The following is a 16,176-nucleotide window of genomic DNA, read 5'->3' as shown; positions in this document are numbered from 1 at the left end:
TGAAAAGCCTGGATCTGTCTTCTTGCTAACTTCTCACAGGTATTGTAAGCTTACTATTACCGCTCCCCCAACATCCCCCTGCGTTTCTTCTCCAGGCTAAACAAGCCCAGCTCCTTGGGCCCTTGACCATATTGCTTCTCAGTAGCTTGTGTTTGGAAAGGGGCAGCTGAAGACACGCCACACTGCCTTGGTAGTGCAGGGAGTGTATTCTGGGGCCCTCAGACAAGGATTTATAGGCCTATGGGCAGGTTAAGGCAACTACCACGGGTGATGAACACACCAAACAAGAAGTAGAAGAAGGAATTCTCAAACCAGGGCACCCATTTGCATGACCTGGGTGGCTGGGTGCTGTGTAGCACCCAGGAATCGCACAGCTCATAACATAGGAAATGGGCTTCTGAGATCACGTTGCCTTTAGTTACCAGCCTTCCTTTTTCTTCCCAAGGCAAGTACCTCCTCCCAGCCAAAAAAATAAAATTCTCCCCCATTCCCAATCCCACCATCTCTCTGCTATGATCATGCAAAATTTATGCCTGCTAGTCTCACTAGCCTTCACCATGGTGACCTTTGAAGTTACCTGTGTGGCTCATTTGGAACCACTGCCTGGAGATCAGGTCCCCATCTGGGAGACACTGACTTCACTCAGGCATTGCCCACTTCTACCCATCACCCCAGAGCAACTCCCTGGGCTAAACATGGCTATGGGTCTTTTGTGGTTGTGCCCTGCTCTTTTCCAAAACCAAATGGAGTAGAAAGCTGTTGCTGGTGCACTGTAATGAGGATAAAGTTCCTCTTGTCACAGCTGGAATTAAAATCAAGGTCATTTTACCCCTTCAAGTTCCTCCTTTTTATCTCAGTCCTCAAACAGGCATCTGTCTCTTCATTAGTTACCCCAGTGCTTAGGACAACTGGGACAGGACATCCCTGCCTAGTGGCTGATTCTATGCAGTTGCAATATTTATGTATTTCTTGCTGTCCTTTGCTCTTTGGGACCCTGCAGCTTCCTGATAGCTGCATTTCATTTGTCTCAGGTTTTAGAATTTATTTTGGTGACTCCAGTCCTGATGTCTGAGGCTGGCTGAAAATAGTAACTCAGTCTGATCTTATCTGCAGCTATTAGAGACTTCAATTATATCCTCCCGGGACTATCTGTTACTCCTAAGAAATTAGATCTTGGTTATTGTTTTCTTACCCCTCTCCCTGTCCTCATAAACCTTCCAGCTATGGGTTTTGCTTTGATGAAGCTTTTCAGGAGCCAGATTGGGCTTTTACAAAGTGTAAAATAATCAGACGCTTCCTTAAGTCCAGCCATGCCTGGATCCCAAAGGCCTTTGATAGCTTTGCTTCACAGTGCCCTGAGAAAAGGTAATGTTATTATCAATTTACTGAGGGAGAAACTGAGGCACGGAGTAGTTATTTTCTTTCTGAGAACCATTTCCACTGGATTCTGTTGGAATAATGGATACACAGCACATTAATTGCTCAGGGCATTGCAGACCATGGTTTGGCAGGCCTGCCCATGGCTACAGACTAATTTGATGGTAGGCTCCAGGAGTCCTGACTACAATTAATTGCTCAGTTCTTCCTTTATAACAAAAAAGTGACCAGCCTTGCAGGCTGCATTAGCCAGTTTTCAGCACCAATATCTTACTGTTCCAGCACTTAAGAGTAGATCTGACTTTGCACTCTCTGACAGGAGAGAGAGAGTTCCAGGAGTAACTGCATCTTCCAGCACATGGTTAAGGAGCTGGCTAACCTGACTCTCTAAATCTGAAGGTATGGGGAGCAGGCTGTCCTCTTTGTTCACAATGCATTGCCAGTAGCTCTTCTCCCTTTTGCCAGTGCCTCTTGCTAGGGCACCCTTTTGCCATTCAGTCATGTCTCCTTGAGGGAATGTCTCCTCTCTGTCTCTCTTCAGCCTTCCACTGCCATGGTGAGCCATCCATTGCTCTCTGATACAGGCAAGAAGAAGCAGCTGAGTGACTCACCACTCTGAAAAACTATTAGCAGAATAGTATGCTAGAAGGCGAGTCAGAGGAAGGAAGATAAAACCCCACCAACCATCTTACTAGCCAGGAGTCCCTATGAAACCAGGGATTAGGAATGGTAAAGAAAGCCAGAATAGCGATAACTTCTCTAACTTCTTGGGCACAGCCCCTCATATTTGGGAAAGTCCCTGTATGGCTGAAGATTCCCCTACAGTTCTTCGCAGCCGAACTCAGCAAGGTTTGTTTTTAGGAAGGGACATGTGTAGCATTCGCAGAGAAGCCACTTGCTAGGGACTATGCGAGACTAGCTGCAAATTAGGGCAGAGACAGCTGAGAAAATTGCACACACAAGTGTGCAGCATGTAAACATCTAAGGAACTACAAGAGATACCGAAATTAATCTAAGTCTGGGTTAGCTGCTGGCCTCCTTGATCTTAATAGAGCCAGAGGTTCAGGCCTGGAGCTCAGCACTACACATTCATAGAGGTGTTTTTTCCAGTGCGTAGAATGCTTGTTTTATTGAGGTCAAGGCACGGAAAGAAAGACAAATATATTAGACAAGATAAGATCAGAAAGATTAGACCGAAAACTCCAGTTCTTAGCACCTCAATTGCTGGTATGTTTGCAATCAAGATCTACTATCTCTGGCTTGAGTCCTTCTCTAAAGTAAACATCTAAAGTAAATATTTGTAACTCTTGTGTCTAGGATCTATTCTGGATAAATGTTTTTGCACTGTCTTGTGCTACGACGCTTCAAAGCCAACTGGAGCCATTTGGCACTATCCCAAATAAGTTGATCACTGGCAACAACAACAATCTTTTCCTTTATTTAAAAAATTCAGTGTTATTAATTTTCCAATCCCCTCTGTTGCTTATGTATGGTGCACTTTGCACTTGAGGCACTTTGTGTGGAACTTCTCTACTAGTCCAACACTTCGGATTTCAATACTGAACATCAGCCTGCCTCTTGGAAAATAAACACATGCTGTAGCAGTATTCACATTCCCTGGATCTTGGCTGTCAATCAAAGCAGGGAATGACATGGACCACCAGAAGGTGGGCCTTGTGGCCTTAAATGACTAGAAGTTCTTGAGACTCTGCCAACTTGATAAAACACGTTGCTGTGCTGGGCAGAGGTGATTGCCTTGGCGTCTCCAGAAATCAGGGCCAGACTGATCATCAAACAGTGGGCAGCAGGGGGTGGATGTGCAGGCTTGTGGCTTTTTGAGATTTCATCAAAACATGAATCAGTGTCTAGTTTTTTCCACATTTTTTACCATGTTTTCATTGAAACGGATAATAAAAAAAAAAAAGAGAAAGAGACAAGGATGTGGAAAGTATGGCTGCAGTTTGGATTTTATGCAATGTTTGTGACCTGGATATAAAAGCATAAAGCATGACAGCTTGACAACAGTGCAGGAATGGGGCCGGAACTGTACCACTCCATACCCACTAAGACATAAATTCCTGCATTATGGCCTGCATGGACAGAAACCCTGGCTGATCTGAGCGGCACCCTAGGCAGTGCTAGAACCTTGTTGGGACACTGGTATGGAAGCCCACCACGGACCCGCTTTGTCTGGCATGCTCTAGAGTTCACATATCTAAGCAGTAGTATAAACAAGTCAGGAACAGGGCCTGATTCTCAGAGTTGCTCAGTATTTCCCTGGAAGTACGTTGCACTCACAAGGGAATTGTTTCACTGAAGGGATGCTGTTCAGAATTAATAAGGACTTTGGAATCTGACTCAGAAAAAGTATTTATTTACCCTGCAATAACAGGTAAGTATTGATAACTCATTCCTTAACTCTGCTTTTTCAAAATGCTTTTTACACTCCCTAAGTTTCATCATCAAAGGCCAGGTGAATGTTTTAATTAAAGATAACGAGTAATCAGTTCCCTATCCCAGAAAAGACTTACCTGAGAAGTTCCTAGATTCAATCAGTGTGGTGATAATTTTTAATAGGTCTCATTTCTACATACTCCTCAATCAACCCAAAAGTTCAAGGAGTCATATATAGACATTTTTTGGAACTGAATTCTTCTTTGAATATTTTTCGGTGGAGTTTCCCTTAAGAAAACTGAATTTGACAACTCAATTGTATTTTCAGCTGATGAAACCAGAGCAAAACGTGATTGAAAGGGAAGGGAGGGGCATAGGACTGGGGGTTTTGGTTTGTTTTGGCTTGTCCTATAAAAAATGTCCACTTCATTGAAAAGCTATTTCTCTTCCACCTGCCAGCCCTCCCCCCAACAACAACAAAGTCCTTTGATGTAAAATTTTTGGCCAGTTTTACCACAAACATACATAGACAAGAAAAAGTCTTCCAAAGATTTTGGCAAATCATAGCTGCATTCTTTTCCATAACAGGCACAGCTAGTTATCTTTCCATAATCCCAAGTTATTGTAACTCCCAAATGGTGTCTAAACTTCCCTATCATACTGACCAAAATGTGGCTCATCATTTTTAGTTAATTTGCTTTCTCCATTTTTGGGGGCTTTGTGGGCTTCTACAAAGGTTTGTCTTTAAAATCTAAGTATGCATTATCAATCATTAATTATGTGAAACAAAATGTTGGCTCCATCCTCAAGAATTCCTTCAGAATTCCATTTCTGAATTGGAAAACTTTTTTCCTTTTCTCCCTTATCGTCCATTTGAGTCTGTGCTAAACAGTAGATACTTATGAAAGAACATAGCTAGATTTTAGTCTAGCTTTAGTCTTTTTTTTAGTCATAAACAACTGTCTGTCGACACTGCTTAGGTTCGTGCTTTGCGTCTTGTTTTTACCAAGGAACACATCACATTATGTGCTCTTAAAGGCACATAGTGACATCTAGTGACTGAATTGCGTAGGGCAAGTAAACACGAAAACTATGGAGTGTTCCAAATAGATTACCTTGCTTCAAAGGTCTGCTTCAAGAACAAGTTTGAAAGGAATTTTGAATTATTTATGAAAAAATGGAAAAAAGTTTTGTTTTAAATCTTTGTAGCAAAGATGCAAAAAGTGAGTTGATTATATGTTTGTGAAATATTTTAGTTTGGATGAAAATGCATTGTAAAGAAAGTAGAATACCCATTTTAATTGTATCAGGGAAAACAGACCAACAATATTCACATGGGGATGTCCCTTTAAAATAGTTGGGCCTAATCCTGTAGCTGATTTGTTGCTTCCCAGCTGATTCCCTGAGGTCAGTAACAAGGTGAGGACCAACTGCTCTTTATAAAAGCAGCAAGAGTAGCTCTGTAGGGTGGGGTTTTTTTTTTGTGAGGACTGTTTGGGCTGTGATAATGGACATCATCCTGTTGAAGTCATATTGGGTAAGTGGCTTTTATTTGCAATCCTCCTGGGAAGAAGGTAAGGTAGACGAGTTGAGAGGCTTGTTTTAGCTCTCAGGCAGATGTTCTTTGAACAGTGCTCCTCTAACAACAATTGGGCTGTTGCAAAAGAGGGTGGATTTGGATTTAGAGGAAAGGTAACATATTGCTTGTCTATTCTGGAGTCCTGTGTTATGAAAAAAACCCCAACAAAACCAACTTTCACACTTCTCTGAAAACTTACTTTGAATATCTGGTGTTGTGCATTAACTGCAAGCCTTCAGCTGATATAACTGATTTAGCCCTATCTTGCTTGTTTCTCTCTTTCTATGTAAGAACCTCCTTTGGGGTTAATAACCCCAGCGCTTGATGAAAAGTCACCTGAAGGGCTAATCTTTTTAGACGTAAAGGCTGACAATTGCCATTGTAACTCATTAACAATCTGCTAAGATAGATACCTAGATATCCATGACTTGGGGAAGTTGCAAATGAAAACAAAAGTGACTATAAAAACAGGTGACGGTTACATGGCTTAGTTCTGCTGTCATGAACAGGATGAAAATCTGTTGGATTTGTACAGTTCTGGCATGTTTCTTTTGAAAAGAAGAACTTATGATTAGCTTGCGTGTAAGATTTGGAATGTTATCATCAGCTTTCTCCTTAGTAAGAGGAGGGCATTAGCCTAACTGCACCAATGACTATTTTCTAGCTTCTCATCTGTTGCCAGCTTCCTATGGGATCTTGGACAAGTTACCTCACCTCTGAGCTGATTTGCTTTCACTGCAAAACTGAAACACTGTGTGCCCTTGGACACTATCTCTATATTTTTCTATAATCCATTAATTCTGTTTTTAGGCAACTTTTTGGTTATTGGCAAAAATCTTAATGTATATCTTCTTTGGCTGATCACCTGGGCAGCCTGTTTTGCATTAGCTGCCTTGACTTGCATTATTTGTCAGTCTTCTCCTCCTTATGTTCATTTCAATAGCAATTTGATCATTTGTGTTGGAACTGAAACATATATCATCATGTAGCAAAATAACTCATCTTAGATTCAAGGTTTTGTATTTGTGCCTTTATTTAAATTGTTTGGCCTTGGAATAATTTCTGAACTAGCTGTCTCTGGAATTGGATGACTGAGTTTGAAACAAGCTTTGAGCAATGAAAACTTGCTGTGTCCCAGGGACAGTAATTTAAAGCTATAGGGTGGCTAGGTCCTGAGTAGAGCAAATAATGCATAACTCATGGTGCCTCCCAGCAAACTTGGTGGTGAGGGGAGAGGAACAAAACCAACAAATCTGGTCCAATCCACTTGCTCCTGGTTTCCTCAGAAAATTGTATGAATTGATAGAGACTGATAATGAAAGATTATTCTTTTACTATGACTCTAGGCACCAAGTGGGGTGAATAAATAGCTCAGAAAATGAGAATAAAAATGCTTGTCCTGACCTTGAGTTGAGGTCAAAAGCTCATTTCCCTATTCTTTCATTCATGTGGCTGTCTCCTTGCTACTTGAGAAGCAGCAGGAGAAATGCTGATGACTTGAAGTCTAGACTCTGTTTCTGAAGTATGCTAAGTCTTCATCCCAGTGCAGTGGCAAAGCGAGGATATAGGGTGTTGTACTGCTTTCTCCCCAGGGCATGCTGGCATAGCAGGACTGAACACTCTTCTACTTCCATTAGGAACATCTTCCTCAGTACTGTGCTCTGCTTTCCCTCTTTCATGAATACCTGAGAAACTGCTGAGGTAGAGGAATAACAAGAGTTTCCCACTGAATGTTTTTAGTTTTAACTAAGAATACACTTGGGCACTTCATGATTGTAGTGCTTTGCTGGATGTGATTATTGCAAAAACTTTGAATAGTGTGCAGTATTGTTGAAGTCATATTTCCTCATCCCCTCTTACTGATACATAAATTGCTTTTTGTCCAAATGTAGATTAAAGCTCAATTTGTTTTGTGATGTAGACATTCACAAAATGTACAGATTAAGAGTAAACTTGGAGAAGAACCCAGCATCGTTTTTGTGACTCTCGTTTTCTCCTACTTAAATACTGCTGGGGAACAGAAGCACCACTGGTGACAAGCCTTTAAAATGATGCTGCATCTGATTAGATAGATATAAGATGGGACTATTTTACTGTGGTAGCCCAGAAAAAAGGGGAAATGTACTCTGAGGTACATGATGAGCCAAACTGAAATAGCTGTCTTGTTGGCTTGTTTAAAACATGTTCTTCTCTTCCCTGTACTGATAATTAGTTGACCAATATCCCTGCCATGGCTAGAGCAGAACCAACACATTTCAATTGTTTCTCTGCCTGCACATGGAAGTATTAACTACATCAAATCCTTTGGTGTTTTCAGTATCTTCCATATAAGCAGAAATTTCTTGATGTTGTAACAGGCTACATGGTGTGATCTCTTCCAAGCTATTAGTGGTGTCTTGTTTTTCAAATACTCTAAGCAACTGCAAAAAACGACTGAAACAACTTCAGTACGAAGTTGCTACATGAATAAAAGTAATAAGGGATCTGCTGACTTTTATTTGCCAGCCCCCATGTCTACACAGTGTACCCAAGGTTACTAATGAGGACAGGTTAGAACTCTGTTCAAGTCTGTTCTTGATGTTTAACTACAGCATTTGTAATTGGCAAGAGTTCTTCAAATTTATTTACTGTTGGACTTACTATTTCTGTAAAAGAGGAGATTGCATGTATTATTTGGCAATTGTAGTGCTTTCTGAATTTGAATTAAAGTTCAATACCACTGCTGCTGGAATGAGGTAGGAAATTTTGAATTTAATTATGGCCTACGAGTCAGGGTGCAAGTGTGGAATCCAACCCCCTGCTCCATATGATCACTTGGCTTGTCTTAAAAATTCCAGAGCATTGAAATACTCCCTTGTTGCAGCCTCTGTACATGAGGAATTTCAGACTTGCACTTCTTTTCTTAAAATGAACAGGCACATGTTTACCTAGGTCTGTATCTATAAATATCTTAAGACACAAATCTTACTATTTGGCTTACCACAGCTCTGAATTATACCACATGCATAAAACTGAATACCTGTTACTCTAAATGAGAATACCTGTACTGCCTCCAACTTCAATGCTCGGTTTCCAGCAAACGGTACTCTGGACACATGAGGCACTTGCTCTCTTCACTTAAGCTACTTAGATATGGCCTTCCAGGTATGACCTACTTTCTCCTACCTTCTGCAGAAAGAACATGAGGTATCACACCTAGACACTTGCAAAAGGTTTGTGTTTGTCACAGGCTTCTGCATAGTGGAAAAACACAAATCATAAACTGCTTAAGATGTGCTAATCTTAAAGGTTAGATGCATCCTTACTGTGAATTTCTAAGTATGTAGGTCCTGAGATGTCCCCGATTTCAGCGAAATGGCAGCAAAAAAAAATTGTGTTGCTATCTTAATTCTAGTTTAAATAAATCTTCGTCAGATCTTAGTGTTTTTAAGTTACTAATGCACTGGAGAAGTGTTTTTATTATTACTTCTCTGTGCCTCTACCTCAGCAAATACAACAATGTAAATACTTAACTCATCTGCCCAGTGGCATTTGTATTAAATGCTCACTATGGGCTAGGTAAGAAGCATACCTTTTGGCCTCCACTTAGAAACTAATCGGTATGGCTAGCCATGTACTAAATTTGCCAAAGCTTTCCATGTGTCAGAGGTGACTGTGGTACTTTGAGGTCATAGCATTAAAAGGGCAAATTACTGTTGGTTTTCTGGTCAGTGTACTTTATTACATCCAAGAATATAGGTAATTGAAAAACTGCTAATAAGAAACAGAAGACTTCTGATCAAAAGTAACAACTTGGTCTTACTCAGAGTCATCTTGTGCTTCTGGGTTCAAATAGATTGGCTTATTTAGCTAAAAACAGAGGTGTTTTTCTGGGCTACAGCCCAAAATGTGCTTCCAAGGTTTTGGCAGAAGAAGCAGCAGCAAGAACACACTCATTTTTGAAGAGAATGGACTAGCTACTTCATCGGCAGAAAGTTTAGTGCTATTTAAAAATGCTTGAAGTGTTGAAATTATTTGAACAGATGTTATATTGAAAATATTTTCAATTCTTTGTCAGAATGTTGCCAGTATTTTGTTTGTTTGACATAAGGCAGGACTATAGCCAATGGTGTTTATGGATGTCTAACTGCTTAAAATACTTAGCTAAGACCAGAATCAATACACTTTTTAGTCAGAGAAACCCTTCTTCTGACTGCATTACAGTCCACGTCATGCCCCTATATTGCTACCAATGTAAAATTAGCATGAACAGGTATATGTATTTGTGTATACATGTGTGACCCAGTGGCATTCCTTCTAGGCCACTAGCTACTTCAGGGTTCTGCTATGCTGATCAGTCATTATTACTTAAGTCAACTGAAGCTCTTTTGTGCAATTGCTTAAGACTGAGCCAATCCTCTGTGTCTCTCGATGGCATAATAAAATGATAATAACCACACTTGTGCATTTTCTTACATAGAACAAGCAATCACCTATACAGCAAAAGTCTTTTATTAAAAATCACAGCACACAGATCCTTTGGCCAATAAAGGCATACGTGAAAGGACATAAATACATATACAATAGGCTTATGCAATTACCAAGAGTTTTCATCATCAGATATCTACAGGTTTCTAGCAGTTTATTTCCTATATAAATGCTGAGCAAATAAACTGTGTGCCACACCACACCCCCAAATGGTAAAGTTATGTGGCTGCAAAAAATGTGCAATTTCATTAAATTGTTTAAAAGATACTCAGCTCAGTACCCCACACTAATTCTGTTTCATAAAGGCACACTTATTATGTAGTATCCTTCCTTGAGACAGGCTATAAGTAATGGACTGATCTATTCCCAAGTTTTACCAGACATTACCTATATAGTCTGTATTGAAAGTAATAACTGGCGTATTAGTAGTTCCAGTTCCAAGGTAAAAGTGTATCTTACACAGGTACATGTAGCAACAGATTTGAGTCTTGCAGGCAGTGTTCTAAATAAAATATACAGTAGTGTAAGTGTTGACAGTTTGTCAAGCATACAGCAATACCAAAAACATAGTTCAGCTCTGATGCTGGAGCTAAATAGAAACTAATAGAAATGCAACTCTTAATCCCCTTCCCATGCTGCTGGGCTTTTATTCAAATCTGCAAAGCTAACACCGTGGCCCCCAAATCATCAGTGTTAACAGATATGAAATACAAATTTAAATGCCTAAAAATGAGGCATTTCAACTACAGAAAATGTAACATTTGTCAAAAGTATGACACACAAGCTGTATTTGAGAAACTTCACATGAGCAAGGCTAGACATTCAGAAAAGAAAGTATTCAGTTACAGAAATAGTAATTTCTTAGTTGGGTTTAATTTATTTTAAATCTTGAACTGACTATAGGAATTCTTGGAAGCTTGAAATTAATGTTTTAGCTACTTACTTTTACGTACTAAAGTAATTAAGTCACACTGCAAATAACTTAAAAAAAATTGACTGGAAAATAAACTCAACTATAAAGTTGATTTTATGCCATTGTCAGCTTTAAATATTTCAGTATCAAGTCTTAGATATGATCACTGAGAGGATGTCATGAACAATTAATTTCTCTACCATATCTATTATCTCTGTTAGAATGCTAAATGCCTGAGTTAAAAAAAGAATTAAAAAAAAAAATCTGTAATAACAAAAAGCTCCATAGTGTTACAGATCAACTCAATGGTAGTCCTGAATGGACACCAACATAAGGTTATAGACTTGACACAATTGCCTAACTTAGTGTGCAACACACTGGTATCTAGAAAAGCTGAGGTGATAATTTTCCCCCATACTAACAATAATATTAAAATGCAAATTATTTATGAAGAGAGAACTTGGAAACCAGCAGAAACACTATTTAAAAAAATAAAGCGCCCAACATATCACTAATCTATTGCCACTAAGAATGGCTACAAAAAAGATAAATCTGTTCCTGGATAATTTTGTTTTCGCTAAGGCCCATAACAAGACTTTCTACTCTAGTAGAGCTGCTATAAAGACCAAAACCCGCTTGTTTCTCAGCAGCACTTAAACATCCGCCCAAATGCTGGACCCACTGGAGTCAAATTCCTCCCCCTGACTTTCAAGAGAGACAAAGATTACATCAGGGTTTTCAAGTATAAAAACACCATATATTAGACTTCTGGGATGATGTCAGGAAATATGGAATATGGTCCTGAGAAGGTATGAAAGATATCTTCTGATTATTACTTCTAAAGTATTCAATTCGTATGTTGTTCAAAATGTGCTTTATATTTTGCTTTAGAAAAAATGGTCTCAAAAATTAATTTGGGACTGAAACTTTAAGTTTTAAAACTTCAGTGACTCACTCATGCAATACACAGATGTTTCTTGATTATTCCAAATAACATTAATAGGTCTTTCACATGCAAATTCTTTCTAGTGAAATATAAAAAAATAATCCTATACTAGTTAGTTTTTCTGGGATTTTTTTTTTCCATACAACGTGTGGGATGTCTGCTATCTCCCAAATGATTCAATTTACTTTTACAATACCAAAAAAGTCTAAATAATTTGTCTTTTACTTTTGTGGTATTTCCCACTTAACGGAGATTGAAATCTAAGTGCCGTATTTGCAGTAAGATGGTGTCTACTAAGAAAACGAAACCCACTTACTGAAGGACAAGAATCTGTCAAGCCTTCCATGTTAATTTGTTTTGCAAGTAGAGCAAAACATGGGTAACCTTAAACAGAAAAGGGCATAACGAAGCTGTGTCAGACCGAGATCCAGATATCATGTAAGAGTGGTCACCGTCATTTCTGAGTTCCAGCTTGTAAGCATGCAGGCAATGAATGGGCTGTGCTGCTATCAAGAGATCTGTTAGGGTGCACACTATTCCTGACACTTGGGTAAGAAACCCTTCAAGAGAATTTCTTAACTATTCAGTATTTGTATGCATAATGTTTTCCATGGGGTCAAATACCAGATGGAGATTGTGCATTTCTCCACCGTTAATTTTGCTAGCAATGAAAAACACCTTTTTTGGGAGGGTGGGAGTTGCGGGTAGAGAGAGTCAAAGTCAACAATGTAAACAACTTCCATGAACACAGTTATTGATAGAAATGGATAAACAGTACATTCTTACTAGCTTGAGAGACATGCAGCAGACTTTCAATCTGCAGTTCAGACCCCAGTTCTTTAAATAATGGCTTGTACAACCAATAAATCCAAGCACTGCTTGATATGTAGTTCTCATGGACATTACAGTACCTCCTTAAATTTAAAATGACATTTAGCTACCTTATTTTCCTATACATAATACATTTTCAATAATTATAAATAAATACTCACATTACAAGCATTTAATCACATATACACACACAATACTAGTGAACCCCAAGTGGCAAATAGATATTTTTTTCAAAATGCTAAAACCAATTTAAATTTCCTGTAATCTTGTTAAATTCTTGTTTTGGAATAGTATACCTTGCTGAAAAGCACATCTGCCTATATGTCAATACATCAGCATGCATTAGAATGGACACATGCTAAAATAACTTTTTTTTTTCAGTACCTTAATTTAACTTTTTTTTAGAAGTCAAAGATTTGTTCAAATTTTCAAAATACAGAATTATAATCCTCTGCAGAAGACTTTTCTTAATGCTCAATAATTTAATCAAAACAAGCGAAGAATAACAAAAAAACCCCTATATTTGATTCCTTTGGTATGAATTGCTACCTTGCTAATTTAAGAAGCATAAATACAGAGATATTGGCACCTTTTTTTTCCTCCCCCCTTGCAATTTGTCTCTTCTGGCAGGTAGGAACAAACACTGACCTAAGGAGAGGAAGAAATGAAGTTGTATGAAAGTGCAGTGTGCAACAAACAGTAAAACTGGTAATTAAGAATGCCCTTCAGGCATAAAAGTAAAAAGTCTGCTTCTACTGAAAGATCTGCAGCTGACAAAGGTTACTACAAGTCAGTAGCACTGTACTAGTACTGGGAAAAAAGTATTTCCATGCATTAGAGCACCTGCCACAATTCAAAAATGTTCAAATTACAGGGTTACCTAAAGGTTTGAAGATAAATAACATGATGAAATTGTGTAAGTGTTCTCTTCTACAGCCAAGAATGTCCTGTCTGCATTTACTGTTCAATACTGCATTTGATGCTGACAAGCTCTGTCAGTACTAGAATTATTTGTAGTGTAGACAGGACTAAGGGACATAAATCTCCCATTTACTGACGTTTCACTTGAGCAATTAACTTACACCTCCTGTAAAATAATTTTTAGTTCCACTAAAGGGTGCTATTGGAGAGGAGGGAATTCACACAGTTTGTCTTCAGGCACCTAAATGTGACTGTTGGGGGATTAGTCTCCTTAGATTGCAATGTATCTCCTGAAAAGAGAGTCAAGTTTCTCCTCAAACAGGAATTTGGGGTGTGGGGGAACCTATTACTCTTGACTACATACAGTTTACTTTCTTAGCTGAGGTACCCACATTAGAGGAATCTTGTTTGAACTCTGAATAGCTTGAACTGATCTAATCCTGCTAAGTTACATTTTACAGAAGTAATCCGGGACAATATAAATCTGAAGCCTACAATGTCTGACCTAGTAGACAGTGAGATTACTTACTGTTGGGAGGGGAAATGTTTTGTCATACACAGTGTGTTTGGAAGATAAGCTAAGAACACCACCTATGCCTAATAATTGAAGGCTACCTTTGTAGCACAACTATTTGCCCCCAAAATAAGATAATATATTCTCTATCTGTCGAATACCATAACTCATCCACCTTTCTAAATACAGACTTACTCCCTAGGTGCCAGATAATTTATGTACATGATGTCTTTAAAAGAACAAAAAACTTTGAGACAAGTTACACAGGTCTAGTAATTCCATTCTTGTAAATCAGAGCACTTGCCAAAGAACAGAACAGACTCTCCCTCCCCTAACGCAAATATCCTAGGTAAAATGGTTCCCTTTATTGACTGCTTGTGTCAATAACCAGCCACCTGTTCCCACTGGCAATAGCAACTGATTTGCAGCCCCATTGGACTCTTCAAACCTTGCCAAACTGATGCTTGTTGCTTGCCAAGAAATAAACAGCAGATGCTAGTTTCACAATCTTATAGATAGCATAAAGGCCTGTCATGATCTTTAGCAAGTAAATCTTAGAATCTGTTAAAAATCTTCCAGCAACTTTTCATCCAAGTTATCTTCCCCAAATTTTCTGTACTCTCCATATTTTGCAACCTATTATTTACTTTTAATCCTGTTACATGAGCCTTTCCACGCCTTTTGTCATCTTTTTAAACATCTCTCCATCATGCCACATCAGTAGCTCTTAGGAGTTTCAGGGTTTCATTGATTGTGACATAATGAATCGTGCAAAATCTTTTGAGTAATTTTTAAGCCATAGTTACTGGGATTCTACCCAAGTAACATTAACCAAGCTCAGAGTCCATCAACTTTCTGCATTTTCCTTCCTCAGACTCTCAAGGGATGCCATCCTTCCTTTGGCAACACTGTGAAGGAGGCACTCCCCAGTCATACATGTAGGAGAGCCTGAGCTTAACCTCCTCCTTACAGAGCTTTCCTTCCTTAGCCAGGGTCTGGTGCTTTTCCAGCATGTCCTCGATGCTTTGCTTATGAGTTACTATGTACTTATTGTTGCAACCTCGTGACTTATACTCAGTGTCAAAACGAGGGTCATGTACTCTCTTCACATCAATGGGAGCCAGCCACACCCCCAGGGAGACATCTTCACTCTGCCACATGTTCAAGTAGTCTCTGCTAAGACGCAAATAGTGCACCAGATCTGCAGAAAGCACATAACCACCACCCAGAGCATATGGCAGATAGTAGTCACAGAGTACCCAGGCGCTCTCTTTCCATTTGCCACCAGATTTAACTCGACCGCGGCCAGAAAAGAAGCCCCAGTAGAGGCGACGTGGCTCCTTGGCTCTCAGCTCTTCCACGAGCACATCCAGGCGTACAAAGGTATCGTCATCAGCCTTCAGGGCAAACTGGAAGTCCAGGTGCAGATCCAGCCAGACATATGTGGCCAGGACTTTAGCAGTCAAGTTCTCATAGGAATCCCGTAGCTCTGGCAGAAGGAGGAGGTCTCTGTGCCGGGTCTGCTCTAGCTCCAGGCTACGAAGCTCCTCTGCCCCGAGCCCACCTGTGCCGATCACGAAGCGGCTCCAGATGTCATCATGAGGGGGGTGCCCGGCTGCTGAGAGCCACGTGCTGCGGATGATGCTGCGACGCTCGCTGTATTTGGGGCCGCTCGTAATGAGCACGGCCAGGAAGGCAGTCTCCTCAGGGGAGGGTGGCGGTGCTGCTGGGAGATGTGGCCCCCTGGCACCCCGCACTGGCAGGGCCACAGGCTGGTTGTGTGGGAGCCCACGTTGGGCTGGCAGAGGCCGGAGGCCCTCGGAGGTGCACTTGGCCAGGTAAAGCAGGACCACGGCGAAGAGCGACAGGCCGCCCAGGCCCAGGGCGGTCTTGTGGCGGCACAGCAGGCGCAGCAGCTTCATGGCCGCGGGGCCTCGACTGGTGAGCGGGCCCTGGACGGAGCCCCCTCCCTTCCAGGCCGCGAGGCCCCGCCCCGAGTCCCGCCCCCAGGGGTTGGGACAGCTTACGGCCGCCGAGAGGGGACAAGATTCGTCTGGGAGCCTTCACCGCGCTTCACCGTCACTCAAAGGTGGTTTCATGTCTCTCTCCTGCCTTTTTCCCATCTCCTCGGGGAAGCGCCGGCTTAGGCCGGGAGGAGCGGCTCCGTCCTTGCCTACCTGCTGGGGCTCCTGCGCGACCTCGGTGTGGGCGGCGGGCGGCGCCCCCCCTTGCGC

At 40.6% G+C, this 16,176-nt stretch overlaps 1 protein-coding gene across 1 annotated transcript; it reads right to left on the bottom strand.

Annotated features, from left to right (window-relative positions):
• Nucleotides 1-14,820: 14,820 nt before the first annotated feature.
• Nucleotides 14,821-15,864, bottom strand: B3GALT6 (UDP-Gal:betaGal beta 1,3-galactosyltransferase polypeptide 6). The gene has a single exon (XM_010287344.1). It carries the CDS (start codon nt 15,862-15,864, stop codon nt 14,821-14,823), a length of 1,044 nt encoding a protein of 347 aa, XP_010285646.1.
• Nucleotides 15,865-16,176: the final 312 nt, after the last annotated feature.

The sequence above is a fragment of the Phaethon lepturus genome, unplaced genomic scaffold (genome assembly GCF_000687285.1).
Source record: "Phaethon lepturus isolate BGI_N335 unplaced genomic scaffold, ASM68728v1 scaffold20015, whole genome shotgun sequence".
Lineage (NCBI taxonomy): Eukaryota > Metazoa > Chordata > Aves > Phaethontiformes > Phaethontidae > Phaethon > Phaethon lepturus.
This window is presented reverse-complemented; position numbering and strand designations above follow the sequence as displayed.